The sequence below is a fragment of the Ursus maritimus genome, unplaced genomic scaffold (genome assembly GCF_017311325.1).
Source record: "Ursus maritimus isolate PB19 unplaced genomic scaffold, ASM1731132v1 scaffold_13, whole genome shotgun sequence".
Classification (NCBI taxonomy): Eukaryota; Metazoa; Chordata; class Mammalia; order Carnivora; family Ursidae; genus Ursus; species Ursus maritimus.
The window spans coordinates 67,767,343-67,781,743 of NW_024423675.1; the positions used below are offsets into that span (position 1 = coordinate 67,767,343).

The following is a 14,401-nucleotide window of genomic DNA, read 5'->3' on the forward strand; positions in this document are numbered from 1 at the left end:
CCAATCGTATTTTCCAAAATACTGAGCACCCAAAGCTTTTACCCCAGGGTCAGCTGTATACAAAGCTACTAGACGTGGTCAGTGCTTATATGTTGGATACGATCAGATATTCATCATCTGCAAAATACGTTTTGAATGGGTGACCTAGTGTCAAAGCAAACTGAACTCTTTCGTGTGCGAGCTTGGGGGACGGTGCCCGGGGAGGAAGCTGGCCAGCTCAGCGAGGCCGGCTGAGTCAGGCACGGGGAGCACCGCAGTTGTGCTCGGGGCCGCACGCAGTTGTGCTCGGGGCCGCTCACACACGCACGGTCTTACCTTCACGGCATACTCTGCCTCAGTGGCTTTGTGCACACATCGCTTGCACACGGAGTAGGAGCCCACCCCGATGTCCTCCTTGATCTCATAGCCATCGGTGAAGTGTATGTTGTTCCCGTGTAACTGCTGTGGAGACAGACCCGGGGCAGAGACTGCCGTCAGAGCTCTCTCGGGCAGAGGGACAAGCTTAGACACACAGGACGTGGACAGCAAGGGAGGGTCTGGATGGTGCACTCGAGGTCACTGAGGCCAGGAGGTAATGGGATCATGAAGGTCACGCTGCTGGTCAGCAAAGATTCCAGATCTAAATCCTAACTTTCCGGGGATGAGCTTAATTTTTAGGCTGTAGTACACAGAGTCTGAGAATCTGGAGGTGGGAGCACAGAAGGCCCTGTAGATAGGGGTGTGTGGTTCTGACGCTTGAGGCCAGAGCGGTGCCTGGTGTGCACATGTAAGTAGAAGTCACCCCGTGATGTCCCAGCACAGCCCCCGTCCGCCCGTATGCACAAGCCTCTACCCCACGCACTGAGAGTGCAGACAGCAAGCCACCAATCATACACCGTAGACGGTGCACTCCGTCTCATCAAGTGTCCCCTGGGGACACACCACGGGGTCCCTAAAGGCTCGGGAGAGAGAAATATGGAAATCTAAGGCCACCTCATTTCCCCTGACTTTGTCCTTAAATAAAATGTTATCACAATTCCTCCTTCGAATTCCCTGGATCTGGTTACCCTTAGTAGGTGGAAAATTCCTTCTAAAAATGTCATGTGACCTGATCTCCCAAAGAGTACATTTCACAACAGGGAAATGGTACCCACAAACCAAACCACTCTCTTGGGGTACTGACTCGATCCACACAGTGAGGACGCCCCTGTCTGACCCCTGCGGGTGCTCCAGCCACAGACACACCCCGGGGACATTCTGATCAGAACTCTCCCCTTCGTTAGGGTGCACGTGGAGCAGGGGTGAGAGGCATGGCTCAGGCCACCATGAGACGCAGTAACGCCCGAGAGGCTGGGAACAGAGTCGGTACCCCCGGCATCAGCACCCCCGGACCCAGGCTAGCTCTCAGTCCACGTGTGACATGCGTGCTGGCGCCTCCCCGCGCACACCTGCTGGGGCCGAGGGCCGCCGGGCAGTACGGGATTACCTGCACGATGGGGTGAACCGTGGCTTTGTGCAGATCTTGCTGCGAGGGCTCCTGGACCAGACTTGAGGCCACAAAGCTGAATCCTCTGAATAGATGATGCGCATTGGCGCTGGGGGGGACGCCAGGTGAGTCTGCAGGTAACAACGAGAGAATTCAACCTTCCAGGAGGGGATCCTCGTTTGAATCCTCCATCACTGTTGCTTAATTTATGACACTGTACAGCTTGCCTTTGTGCTGGGTTGTAACTGAAGTGCTAAGGACACAGAAAAATCGTTCTCTCTGCATTTAGATATTAATGAAAGGTAGAATTTTCTAAGCACACGAGCTCAGTGCGTGGTTGTGTTAAAGGGCATCTACAGCCAGGAGATTCTGAAGCAGAGGATAACCCACATCCTGTGCGAGGGCTCGGGACGCGGAGTGGGAATGCCTTGCGGTAGGCTCACGGTCTTTATTTTAAACTAAGCCAACACTAAAGCTGGTTTCTATCCCCTGGATGCACACAAGTCAGCTGCCCACTGGAGCGTGCTGCCTGGTGCAAGGGGCCCGTCCAAGACTGAAGAACCCCTCGAACATACTAGTCAGAAACTAGTCATGGGATCATCAAAGCTTTAAATTTTCTTTTATCTCACTCCCGTGTCTTGTCTGTGCCAAAAGTCAGCATCCCCCGGGTGATTCTCAAGCATGTTAAACTTTTAATGCCACCTACCCCTCAGGCCGCCAGCCACCTCACCGAGTGTGAGCCGAGCTGGACTCCATGAAGACCCAGCTGAGCCTCAGCCGATCACCCCGAGCCTGCCCACCACTGCTCTGGTCCATGCGGGGGGAGGCAGCCCTGGCTACAGGAGGCATGGCGGTGTACTCTGTGCCCCTAGTTCGGAGACAGTGCTTATCTGATCTGCAAAGTCTCCATTCGCGAATGAAAATGCATCAGTTCAAGTTAATAGAGCCGGCTGGTCTCCCCTGCAAAGCACACACACTCCCCAGCGGCTGTCAATGAGCCTCTCGGGCTAGGCTCTGCCCTGACCATTTGCCGGGCTCTGGCTCATTCTCCGGGTCGAGCTGGAATTCTTAAATCTAAAGCCCTAAGGAGGACGCCAAAGTGCCCTGGGGGTTGAAGACTGCTTAAGGTTGATGCATCCACTGTGCTTTGGTGGAGTCCTTCAGGGCAGCCCGTGGTAGTGCGGGGGATTTTCAAGAGAAGGTAGACCTCAAAGCCATAATTCTGTGAAGGAAAAAGGCAGACAGCGCGAAGCAAGCCGGAGAGCCGAGCCTCGGGTCTGGAGCAGCTTGGCGCCCGCCACGCTTCTGTCTCTGCTGTCTAGCGGTGTGCAGTTTTCAGATTCTAAAAACTACCCAGCAGAGCCTTCTGGGTTTTAATTAAGCTTCTCTACTCTAGCACGGTGGGAATTTATTTCCCAGCACTCACAGCCTAACTCAAAGGGAACAAAGTGGATTTCTGTTCCAAGTTCCTCCATGTCATGTTTTGTATATGACCATGTATTTGTTTCACAATTATCCTTAAAAATCACAGAAAATCTCAGATTCAAAAGTAGTAAGACCCCCCATAGACAGGAGATTTCTTCCCCCCTTTTTTTCCCCACATGACTATATAACATATGCTACTCTATGGACTGGACTGACTGTGTTCCCCCAAAATCCATAGTTTGAAACTCTAGCCCTCCATGTGACTGTCTTTGGAGATGGGGTCTTTCGGGAAGTCATGAAGGTTAAATGAGGTCACTAGACCTGATCCAGTGTCGCTGGTGTCCTTATAAGAAGAGGGCGAGACAGCAGGGATCTCACTCTTCCTCCTCGAGCACAGAAGAAGGCTGTGGGAGGCCGTGTGCAAGCCGGGAAGAGAGCCCTCACCAGGAACCGAAATAAATGTTGACTGAGGTGCCCAGGCTGGTCATTTGTCGCGGCAGCCTGAGAAGACCGAGACAATTCCCACACCGCAAAACATTCATAGTAATTCATCGATGTCACAAAATGGTAACTTTTGGAGGGAGCTGGCGAGTTCTGACTGAGTCTGATGGACCTCAGAGGGACTGCCGATTTTCATGAAAGCTAAGGGAACGTGTCATCCGCTGTGCTGACGTCCAGTAGCTGACCGAGCTTTTCCGACAGGTGTTTGCGGTTTGCATGAGTAAGATCTACAGTACCCACAGCGACAGACGTTGCCTGCAGCCTTCCTTGTCCCCCAAATCCTCTACCTGCGTGAGAGATGTGCCTGGCCTAAGGTTCTCTGCTTGTGCGTGCCTGAAAGAAGCAGTCCCCAGATCGCAGCTCAGAACAGGGGCAGCAGGAGAGGGGATCTACAGAACCCTGGGTGATTCCAAACCAGATGTCACCGGGGGGAGGACCGAGAATTGGTTCTCTCACTTAAAGCTTGATGGTGGAGCAGAGAGAACGAGAGAGTCAAACAGAACCGACTAGTACCCTCCATGGACGCATTCTCGAACGTGAGACCCTCTGGCTGAGCCTCCATCCCTAACCGGCCGGGGAGGAGGAGGCCCCGCAGCTGGCAGAACTCTGGGCTTGCTTGCACTCACGGCTGGCACACACCTGTAGGCGTCCGTGCTGTGAACTCGGGGTCGAAGTGGAAGGTGTCCTCGGGCCTGCCCACCGCTGGTTTGAATGGCGGCTTGATCTCCTTCCTGTACAGCTTCTGTGGGGAGAGCAAGACAGGATGCTGAGGAGCCGCAGAAAACCGGGAGGGTGACGGAGCGGCAGAGCCGCGGTGGGGGAGGGGAGAGGGCTTTGCACACACCGCCTGGGCTTTCCGCTGCTGCCGGCGCCCCTGTGCTCGCTGATGCATGGGAAACACCGTACCAGTTGTGGGCTGATATTACAGAAGACACATGATAAAACTATATTCTATAAAAGCCACACAGGAGGTAGGAGGGTCTGGACACATACTAAGTATTCATCATTGAGGGCAAGGTGAAGCTTTAAACCTTTGTGGGGGCAGAATGTTTTTTAAAAACTTTTTTTCTTCAAATAAAATCTGACAGGACAGCCGCATCTTACCCCCTCCCCCCACCCCCTGGGAACAGCAGGGAAGAGCCCCCGATGCTTGGCACCCTCCTCCCCCCCCCACCCCCGACCATCACGGAGCCCTTGCCTGGGGGACACGGGAAAGCCCCCAGCGAGGACGAACGAGGTCCTTCCTTACACACACATGCCCCAGAGCCCATGACCAGGGGCTGCAGCACTCCCCTTGGCTCTCTGCTACCCCCACATTTGGGGGTCCAGACCCCTCTGCTCAAGTGGGCGGAGTCTGTGCTTTTGTGTTCCTTTACACACATTTGCGCACTTCAGTGAGCCCGTGAGAACACCTGAGTCCAGACGGAGAGTTAGTGCTTCTCTGCAGTGGCCACGTCAGGAGGCCCTGACCTAGGTCACGGAGCCTGACCTCTGATGCCCAGAAACTCCACACCCCTCGTTGCTTCCCTCTGATGCTGGCCTTCTTGAAAATACCTTCCAACCTGACGCTGTTGTTTTCAGTGCTCTTAGGCAAGGCAACAATGTATGGCTTTGGGGAGATTCAACTTTAGGAACAATATAGTTTGGAAGCAGGTCTGGGAAGGAGGTGGATAAAGCCACAGATGGGCAAGAATGGAGTCTGGGCAGGACAGGAAGCTGGGGCCGGTGGGGGAGGTGAGGGAGAGGTGAGGGGGCCGCACGCTGCCACTGCTGGCTGAGGCTGGGGGGTGGCCGCAGGGTGGACTTCAGCACGTCCAGCAGCGGCAGGAGGGCGCGATGCCCTGATCCCCGCCAGGAGCACACCCTTCTAGAAGCCAAGGTGGCTGCGGAAACTGCCGGGCACGACTGACAGATGTGTCTGGGCTGGCGACTGCCAGGCCCCCTGGTTTAGCGAGCTGCAGGCATGCATGGGACATCACTCAGGGTGCGCACCCGGGAACCGCCAGAGGAAGATGGACACATTAACCCCACCCTCGATTATCTGGTCATTTCTTGCCTGGGTGAAGAGATTCCATTAGGAATTGATTTACTCCATAAGCTCTTTCCAGAAATAGAAAGGTGCTACTTTCTGCTGTGACGCACTCTGGGGTGGGAATAAACTTCCCTGATGTATGCACTTGTCACAGGAAATCGAATGAAGGACAAGTGAGCTGTGCACCCTGATTAAAATGCTGGCTGTTACCAAGACCGATGGCCCAGGCGCAGCCCTGTGGGGCTCAGACCCTTTCTGCTCATACCAGTGATGCTCTGGTGGTATTTGAGCTGGGTTACTAAATCGATACCTGTCCTACTCAAGGAAAACTCGCATCCTCTCCCTCAGTAGCATGTGTTCCCTTGCTACTTGGGGGTGGGGTGGGGAGGGAGGAGGTAGGGGAGCAGAGGGAGCAGAGGGAGGAGGGAGGGAATCTCTCCCACAGAGCCACGGCTCCTGCCCTGTGAACATTTATTTACATGCACACAGTACTGGCTGTCACTTAGTCCAAATGAGAGGCGAGGCTTTTGCACCTGGAGCTGAAGGTCACACATTTCAGCTTCTCTTCTCGCCCCAGCTCCACCGACACAGGGACCCCTGGGAGCAGGAGGCCAGGACCTGCCCCCAGCCTCACAGGTGCAGATAAAACAACCCCTGAACCGAATCAGTTTGGCTCCATGATGGAACACGGAGCAGCGCCTGGGGGCATCAGCGGTGACAACTGTGTGCGTGTGTGGACACGCAGTTGGTAGAGGCCGTGACGCCGCTCCCCGTTCTGCTGTGCACAGACACCCCAGAGTCTCGATTCCCCTCCGACCACCAACAGTGTAACTACACCAGCTTGATAAGAAGCAGGGCGGGGACGTCAAGGTGACTGGCACTTTCCTGAGCCCCTTCCCCTCCCTGCAGAAACCTAAGTCTGCTCCTTGTCCTGCCATCCCTCTACCGCTCCCTCCCATGGAGGAGGACATCAAGGCTTTGAAAATCCAAGAGGCCCAAGAAAGCACAGGCGCGTCCTCTGACCAAGCGGACTCCCACGGCCACGTGCTTTACCCCAGTCTTCCTCCTTCCTTGCCCCCGAGAGCAGCATAGTGGTCCCGGCCGGGAGGCTGACCTCCTGGGGAGACACAGCTTCCCAAGTTCCACGTCTTTACCCATAAGGAGAAGGAATCCATCAGAACGGCATCTGGCCCCCGCAGTGGTGTGGCAGTGCACTTCGTCTGGGTGGAGCCTACTGCCCCCTTCAGCTCAAGTATTTAGCGATAACTCGGGGAGCAAATGAGGACATGGTACCTCCTGGCTTCCCCTGCCCCAGGACGCTCATGCTTGTCGGCCCGGTGCAGAGTCCTCTATTTCGTTCCTTCCCACTGCATGCCCAGCCTGGTGCATGGCCCCCAAGCCGGTCACAGAACCCAGCCATCACACAGCACGCTTACCGTGTATGAAAACCCGGCTTCCCTGGGCATTGTGCACATGACGCCTTCGAACCTTCTCTGTAAACCTGTGTTTCACTAAGGAGACCCTAACTGACTGGAAGGGAGAGCATGGGAGAGCCCACCAAGTGCTTGCTGGCCGACCAGTTCCCTCGCAGGCCCCTCAGCCCCCCAGAACACTGGTCCCTGTTTTCAATCCACCTTCATCCTGGTTCTGAGCAGGTAGCGAAGGGCTGCATAAGGCACCCCAGTACCCTCCACACTCTGGATGGCTCCCTTGCGCAGTCTTAAAGGTCGGTCAGGTGCTTCCCGTTACTGGGTAAACTTTGGCAAGTGCTAATATGTGTTATTATTACACACGCCTTTCTTTCTCTGTGTCCAAACCTAGGAGTAGGTTTGAGGTTGTAGGGAAAAAGTAATCTTGCTTCTCGTGGTGTAAACTGCAGACACGGGGTTAAACAGAGAATGACGGGTGACGGCATTTTGGGTAGGTTTTCAGCTGGATGAGATGCATTATAATTGTGACCTAGATTCCCCTCTCTGAGCCTCTAGAACAATCCATTTCACATTGATGGAAAGAGAGTGGGGCCTCATGCTCAGTCTCCAGGCAGCACTTTAAGTCATCTCGCCTGTCCCAGGATCTTAGGATGACACAAGTCGAAGCCACATGGGAACGATTACGCATCAGGCCAGGATGCGCTAGGAGGCTCCGAGCAGGTGCACCAGGGCTGTTTATACCGAAACGACCTTCCGACGATGAAGGGGAGAATGGGGGGCACAGTGAGAATGGTGACTGGGTAATGCAGCAGGAAGCTGCTTCCAGCTCGGGGTCGCAGACCTAACATCTGCTTCTGCAGGCAGCTTTGGCTCTGGGCATCTCAAAATTAACATTCTCCAATTAGGAAAGGGCACAGCTATAGATTATTCCTGAAATAGCAACGGAGAAATAATGTGGAGGGATGCTAGGCTGGCAGGGGTAACAGGGAGAATTCAAATAGCCCCAGCACACCCAGGGGGTCTGCTGGGTCAGTGGTTCACGCAGCGGGACTCTGTCTATACAGGTTATCCCCGCTGAAAGCTGTTCCAGTCAAAATATCTGGATTTACAACCCTGAGGAGTGAGGAGCGGTTATTCACTGAACGAAGAGTCCTATTGGGCTCCTCGAAAGGAGAAGCTCTGCTGGTGTATTTAAGGTGGGAATAAACTGATAGAAATCTTTCTACCGGGCAGTGGGAGGAGCTCCCTCACCCTCTGACACAGGCTCTGAGATCCTGGCCAGCAGCCAACCCCTCCGGGAACCGAACCCCTAAAATCCACTGTGCAGTCTTGTGGGCACGAAGACTTCCCCTCTGCTGCTGCTGGTACACACGACTGGCAAGGGTGGGGGGAGGCTCTGGCATGTGCTGCCCATTCACCCACGGACCCTGGGCTCTCTTCTCACTGCCCTGTGCCTTGGTTTCCCCGGGCGTCCCTTCCACAGCACCGAGTAACCACTGACGGAACCCTCAGCAGGGTTCAGAAACTGAAGCACAAGCTCCTGGCGCTAATGAAAGTCGTCGTGATGACAGGTCCTGACGGGCTACAGTGAAGGTCGCAGCCTCCGCCAGCAGGTGTCGGCCCACGGTGAGGGGTGCCAGGCTGGGCGGGAGGGCTTCCTCGGGGCAGGGGGTGGTTCCCATGGCCTGTGTGATGACCTTCCATGTAGTGATGGGGCAGAGTAAACGTGGCGTAGGTGCGGGACTCCCCGTGACCCTCTGCCGAGGCCTCGGGGCTGTAACTGTAATTTCTCATTTGGCTCGTGAGAGCAGCTTTCAGGAAGATGCGCTCCTCAGGGATGTTAACTGCTTGCCTTTGTAGACAAGTTAATGGCAGAGCAGGACGGACGAGGGCAGTGACCCCACATCTGCTGCGATGGACTCATTCTGCTCCAGCAGGTCACCTGAAAATTTCTCCTGGCAGTTTTGGGTCACAGAGGGAAGCAGAAAGTGCAATAAATATCCTTATATTTTCCAGGGTGGAGCCCAAGGCAAGCGCTGGGTTCACGCACCCAGGCAGAAATCAAACGGGTCAGGGAAAAGGCTCCATGCTGTCGTCCTGAGCGTCGGCCGGGCAGAAGGAGTACCTCCCGGTATTCACAGTTTCTGCAAAGCCTGCTGTGCTACGGTTTTGTTATCCAAGCCGCTGAAACAGAATGGGCACATCTGGACAGGGACTTAGCAACACTGCCCACCGGAGACCTCTCAATGCCTTGCATTTCGTGTCTGCTTTCTCAAGGAAGGGTCTGCTGCTTGATCGGTGTGTGAGTGGGGCCAAGGCTGGCCGTGGGGCCGCAGCTCACAGCTCACGGGTAGGTAGGGAGGGTGGAGATGCGGGCCACTCCTCTGGTTCCCAGGAAGGCCTGCATAGCTGAGAGAGGCGGTGGTCCTGAGGAGAGTTTGCTAGGAGTATCTCACCTCACCTGTCAGCTCCTACCCGTGTCTGCTCTCCGACGGGACACCCACACCACACACTTCTTTTGTGGCTGGACAAGACATTTTCGTGCAGACGTCAGATGTCGAGCCATTTGGGGATAGCTGTGTTTTTCCATAGCCATAGCACGGACACCCTGCTCACTCACCTGGACCTGGGCAAGCGCCAAGTACTATTCATGAAATAAATGAATTTGCATAAAAGTGGTGACTCAGAGCTCTTTTCCCTCAACGACTCCCCGGCTGCTTTCATTCAGGGCTTGTCAGACTGTCCCTGCCTCATCATCCTCAGGTAAATACGGAAGTGACAGTAAATATGCTTGGTCCCCATGAATCTGAAGGGCCTCTCTCAGAAACGAAATGAAATTAAATGCTAAAAGCAACAAAAGAAACTTCCGACCCTCAATTTTAGTCTGATTACTTTCAAATAATGCAGCATACCGCCTTCTTGGTGCAGACATCCCATGACTGTGTGTGCCCTGGCAGGGACCTGGGCCCAAACGCGGAGACGGGATGAGCCGTGCACACCGCGGCCGGGGTCTCACCGCTGGACTCTCACCGGCGCGGCTCCCAATGCTGCAGAAAGAAGCCGGGCTTCTGCTCAGAGCTGCCGCGACTTGGGCTTTCTGGGATGCATGTCAGCCCCACCTGCATAGTGTTCAAGATCATCATCGTGCTGTGGCAATTCCAAGCGTTTCACAAAGTCGTCCTCGCTCCCCCTCCACATGCCCACTTCTTCGGCGCGGGGGGCACCCCTTCTTGGCTGAGAGAAGCGTCTGCCCACAGCAACTCGCAAGTAGCTCCTCTGAGCCAAGCCGCCGTGTTGAGTGGTACCCGGAGCCGTGCGGCCGGGCCTCCCCTTTCCTCCCAGCTCAGACTGCAGATCTGCACCCCACACGGTCCCGCCCCGGCCCCAGCCATTCCCTTCTTCTGTTTTCTCATCTCTGCCGGCAGGCGCTGCGGTGTCCCGGAGAGAGAGGAAGAGAAGTGGGTCCCCCTGCCCTGAGAGCCTCTCCCATTCACTCCCTGGCTCCCTCGCTCATTCATCGTTTGGCAGCTGCCTCCTCTGAACCACGCTGTCTCAGAGGCCCGGGGGACGTCTCTACGCAACACTGACAGTGACTCCTGACCTCTTGGGGCTTCCAATCCAGTAGCAGGGAATGGAGACTCACAATCCACACCGTGAGTAAGGGACACGATGCAGGGCACTGGATGGTGATGAGGAGCTGGGAATGGAGCAAGGTCAGGGGAGTCGGGGCGCTGGGCAAGGAGCTGTGGTTTTGGAAGGGTTGGCAGGACAGGCCTCAGCGAGGGGCTGGCTTTTCAGAGAAGACAAAAGGAGGAGGTCCTAACTGAGCCACAGGGCACTTGGGGCCAGGAGGGCCAATGTGCCCAGCAGACAGGTGTGCGGAGAGGCAGGCGTGGGGGCAGGAGGGGCAGGTGAAGGGCTCAGCTTCGATGACCCACCTCTCCCCTGTGTGGCTCTCTTCATGGTGCTGCTTTCTCTCTGGGACCAAGCACATACCCTTCACATCCTGCCTCGCTCTCCTGACCAGGTTGTAAAGCCCGGGGCGTCACGGCCACTGCTCTGTCCCCATGTCCTGGAAGAGCCTGAAACGTGGTCAACAGCATAGCTGAACACACGGAATGGTGAGTAATAACAGAAGGGGTGTGCAGCTCTACCCTGATGCCTGTGGGCAGGAGACGACACGTGGCCGAGCACCTGTCTGGGCACCAGGGGGCCGAGCCCCCAGGGGTCAGCTTCTGAGGCTCCTGCCCAAGGCACGGTGCTGGCGCTCCGGGGCTAGGACATAGCCAGCTGGCCTGAGGCCTCATCACCACAGCATACAGCAGAGCTTCTGTGCCGGATGGAACTCCTAAATAATCGACCGACAAAGATCTTCAGGTGCCCACGTGTCCATGTGTGAGTTGAGGATGACCGAGCCCCTTATAAGCCTATGTTCCAGGAAGCTAAGGAAAAAGAGATTTCACGGGCAGGCATTTTGCTTCCACTGTCCACTTTCCTGAACGCAAGCTGATGTCCACCTGGCCCTTTAACCAGGCTTGTGCACCTGTCGGGAGGTCACAGGTGCACCTGGCGGGGAGGTCATAGGTGTGCCAACATCTCGAGTGCTTCTCTCTGGTCTCAGCATTGAAAAGAATCTTAACCTCAGAAAAGCTCCGTAATAAGAACTATAGAGTGGGTTTTAAGGAAGCTCGTGCTCTCCCAGTGGGACGACGTTCAGAAGAGGAGGAGAGAGGAGTCAGGTCAGAAGCTCTGGGCGCAGCTGGTTCCACCCAGCATTTGTGTCAGCACCTTGTCAGAGGTAATAACCCTGGGGGCCTGGGGGTGGGCTGCCACCGCGCCACGGTTGCTGGAACCCGTGGAGGTGACAGGACGAAGACAGGGAGAAAGGCAAACACAGCTAACAGCCTCTGTCCTAGACAGGACGTTAACGTAATACGTATATACTCTGTTAGAGTCTCCGGAGGTTAATTTGTCAGCTCGGGAAACGAAGCCCCTGAATGTGCCTGCTGTGTGAACCTCAGGAAAGGACCAGAAGACACTGACGTCCGAGGAGGGATGCCCTCCTTGCTCACAAAGCCCAGCCGCGGCCGCTCTCCACGCTGACTGGTCCGGAGGCGGCTCTGAGCGGCTGTCTGGAATGAGACTCGGGAGCCCCTCAGCCAGCGTCCAGCTGCAAGCGGCATCGTGACATCGGCCCGGAGAACTGGGGCCGGATGCTGGACCTGGGAGGCCCCTCCCCCCACCAGGTGACCTCTGGGCCCCAGGCCTGCGTCCCGCGGAAGTCCTGTGAGGTCGCTTCACCCAGAGCCCCTCACAACTGTGCCCCTCCCCTGCTATAAATCCCATCACCGCAGCTGCTCAGAGTTCAGCCCCATCTGTCCCCCGATGGCAGACCCTGTCCCCGTGGTCCCTGAATGCATCACCACGGAAGTCCTTATGTTGCTAACAAGTGTCACCAATAACTTTGTCTTTAACAGTCTGGGTGTTTGTTTTCTTTAACAAGTCTACAGGAGTGCCAGCTGTGTGGGCCTGAGCCCGAAACCAGAGACTGGAGAGCAGCACAGAGTGCGAGACGCCAGCGCTTCAACATGGAAGGGGCCTGCGCAGCCTGGCCCATGGCCTGGAGAGACCCAGGGACCCGGAGACCCAGAGGACAAGCGGCCCAGCGACCCTGCAGCCTGGAGACCCCCAGGGGCCTGGAGACCCAGAAAACCAGCAGCCTGGCAGCCTGGAGACCCCCAGGGGCCCGGAGACTCAGAGAACAAGCAGCCCAGTGACCCTGCAGCCTGGAGACCCCCAGGGACCCGGAGACCCAGAGAACCAGCTGGGCCCTGCAGCCTAGAGACCCACAGGGGCCCGGAGACCCAGAGAACCAGTGGCCGGGAGACCCCCAGGGACCCGGAGACCAGCAGTCCAGCAGCCAGCCTGTTCAGAAGGCTCCTGAGAGAGGGCACCCTCCAGGGCACAGGGTCACATTCCTTCTGGTCTGTACCAAGCTGGTTCGCCCTCCACCTCACCTCCCCATCACCCCCGTTTGCTGGGGACCGTGCTGTGCAACTTACATTCCAGTCTATGGTCACAAAGAAAGGATGCCGCTTGATCTCCTCCACTCCGTCAATGCCAGCACCTGTCCCAAGGACAAAGCAGAGATGAGCATCAGAACAAACCCCTAGTTTCGTAATCTCTACGAAGAGTTTCTGGCATAGCAGTGCAAGGGACTGGGGGATGCCCAGAGCGGCTCCCAATGCCTTCCTCCTGCAGGAACAGGTTCCTGCTCGCCAGCCTCACAGTCCACAGAAGCCACAATCAGCCCTGCAGGCCTGTGACAGGGCCAGGGGTAGGGGCGGGGCAGGCTGGAAGCTTCCTGCCACAGGTGTGGGGGGTGCTTGGAAACCTGGAGGGGGGAGCTGGAGGCCCATCACAGCCCACTGCATGTGTGCATGCATCCATCTACCCATCTATCCATCTATCTACCTTTCCATCCATCCATCCATCCATCCATCCATCCATCCATCCATCCATCCATCCAAGAAGGCTCCATGCCTGACATGGGGCTCGAACCCACAACCCTGAGATCAAGTCACATGCTCTACCAACTGAGCCCCCCCACACCCCCTCCGCTGCGCTTCCAATGCCCATGCGTGTAAGCTCAGGCTGGCCTTCCAGAAGGGTGAGAAAGTGCGGAAGGAGGAAGCAGGAGGACGGGCTGCAGTGCAAGCACCGTGTTAGGTGGCTCCGGGTTTACGGGGAAGGGGAAGACAGCCGGAAACTGGAGGGGCAACTTCCAACAGGCTGGGACCCAGAGAGACTGGCGCCCACATCTGCGGGGCCCCCGGAGACTGCTTATAAATAGTTCTGCTGGGCTTGTTGGTTCTGCCCCGCTCTCTCTTTACTTTGCTCCCCGAGTCCTGGGGAGCGGGGGCGGGCCGCACCTGCAGGGCTCGGAGGATTCAGGGCAGGGAAACTGTTGCCCGCCATGGTGATGTCACGCTTTGCCATAGGCACACGGGCAGCGCGAGGCCTGACGGAGACACTGACAATGCTGGTCCATCGTTACAATGAACACACAGCATGGACATCCATTCGGGGTTAGGGGAAACTGTCTGGGGGGCCAGGTGGGGGGTGGGGGTGGGGAGTACAAGGGAACTCGCTGTACTTTCCTTTCAGTTTTTCTGTAAACTTAACACTGCTCTAAAAAAAAGTCCGTTAATTCAGAGGAACCCAATCACCCAGGCCCTAAGAGCTCTGGGTTTTCTCCAGGATGGGAAAGCAGGAGACGAGCCTCAGTGGGCCAGGGAGGGGACTGGGGGCACAGGGGTGGGGCCGGGGGTAGGGGGGGAAGTGGGAAGTGCAGGCGGGCCGCATGGGCTGGGTCATCTCCAGCCAGCTCCTGTCCCAAGTCTGGGTAGGGGGATTGCGTGTTACGTGGTTTGTGAGACACAGACTTCCCAGGTCTGCACCCCGGGCTCCACGGGCCCAGCCCTGCTGCCGGTCAAGGCCTGGTCTCATGCTCCCTGTTCAGCCTATGCCCCAGAAGGGTGGGTGCTG

General features: G+C 56.5%; 1 protein-coding gene across 4 annotated transcripts in view; it reads right to left on the bottom strand.

The window, feature by feature from the left end:
- The window catches only part of RPS6KA2 (ribosomal protein S6 kinase A2), a 328,772-nt gene that overhangs the window by 22,411 nt on the left and 291,960 nt on the right, over positions 1 to 14,401 (bottom strand). For all 4 annotated transcript variants that reach the window (XM_008688472.2, XM_008688469.2, XM_008688471.2 and 1 more), the window contains 4 exons: positions 12,916 to 12,980; positions 4,031 to 4,133; positions 1,466 to 1,596; positions 316 to 441 (listed from right to left, as the gene is read on the bottom strand). In XM_008688472.2, coding sequence (XP_008686694.1) covers positions 316 to 441; positions 1,466 to 1,596; positions 4,031 to 4,133; positions 12,916 to 12,980 — 425 coding nt within the window. The remainder of the gene's footprint in view (positions 1 to 315; positions 442 to 1,465; positions 1,597 to 4,030; positions 4,134 to 12,915; positions 12,981 to 14,401) is intronic.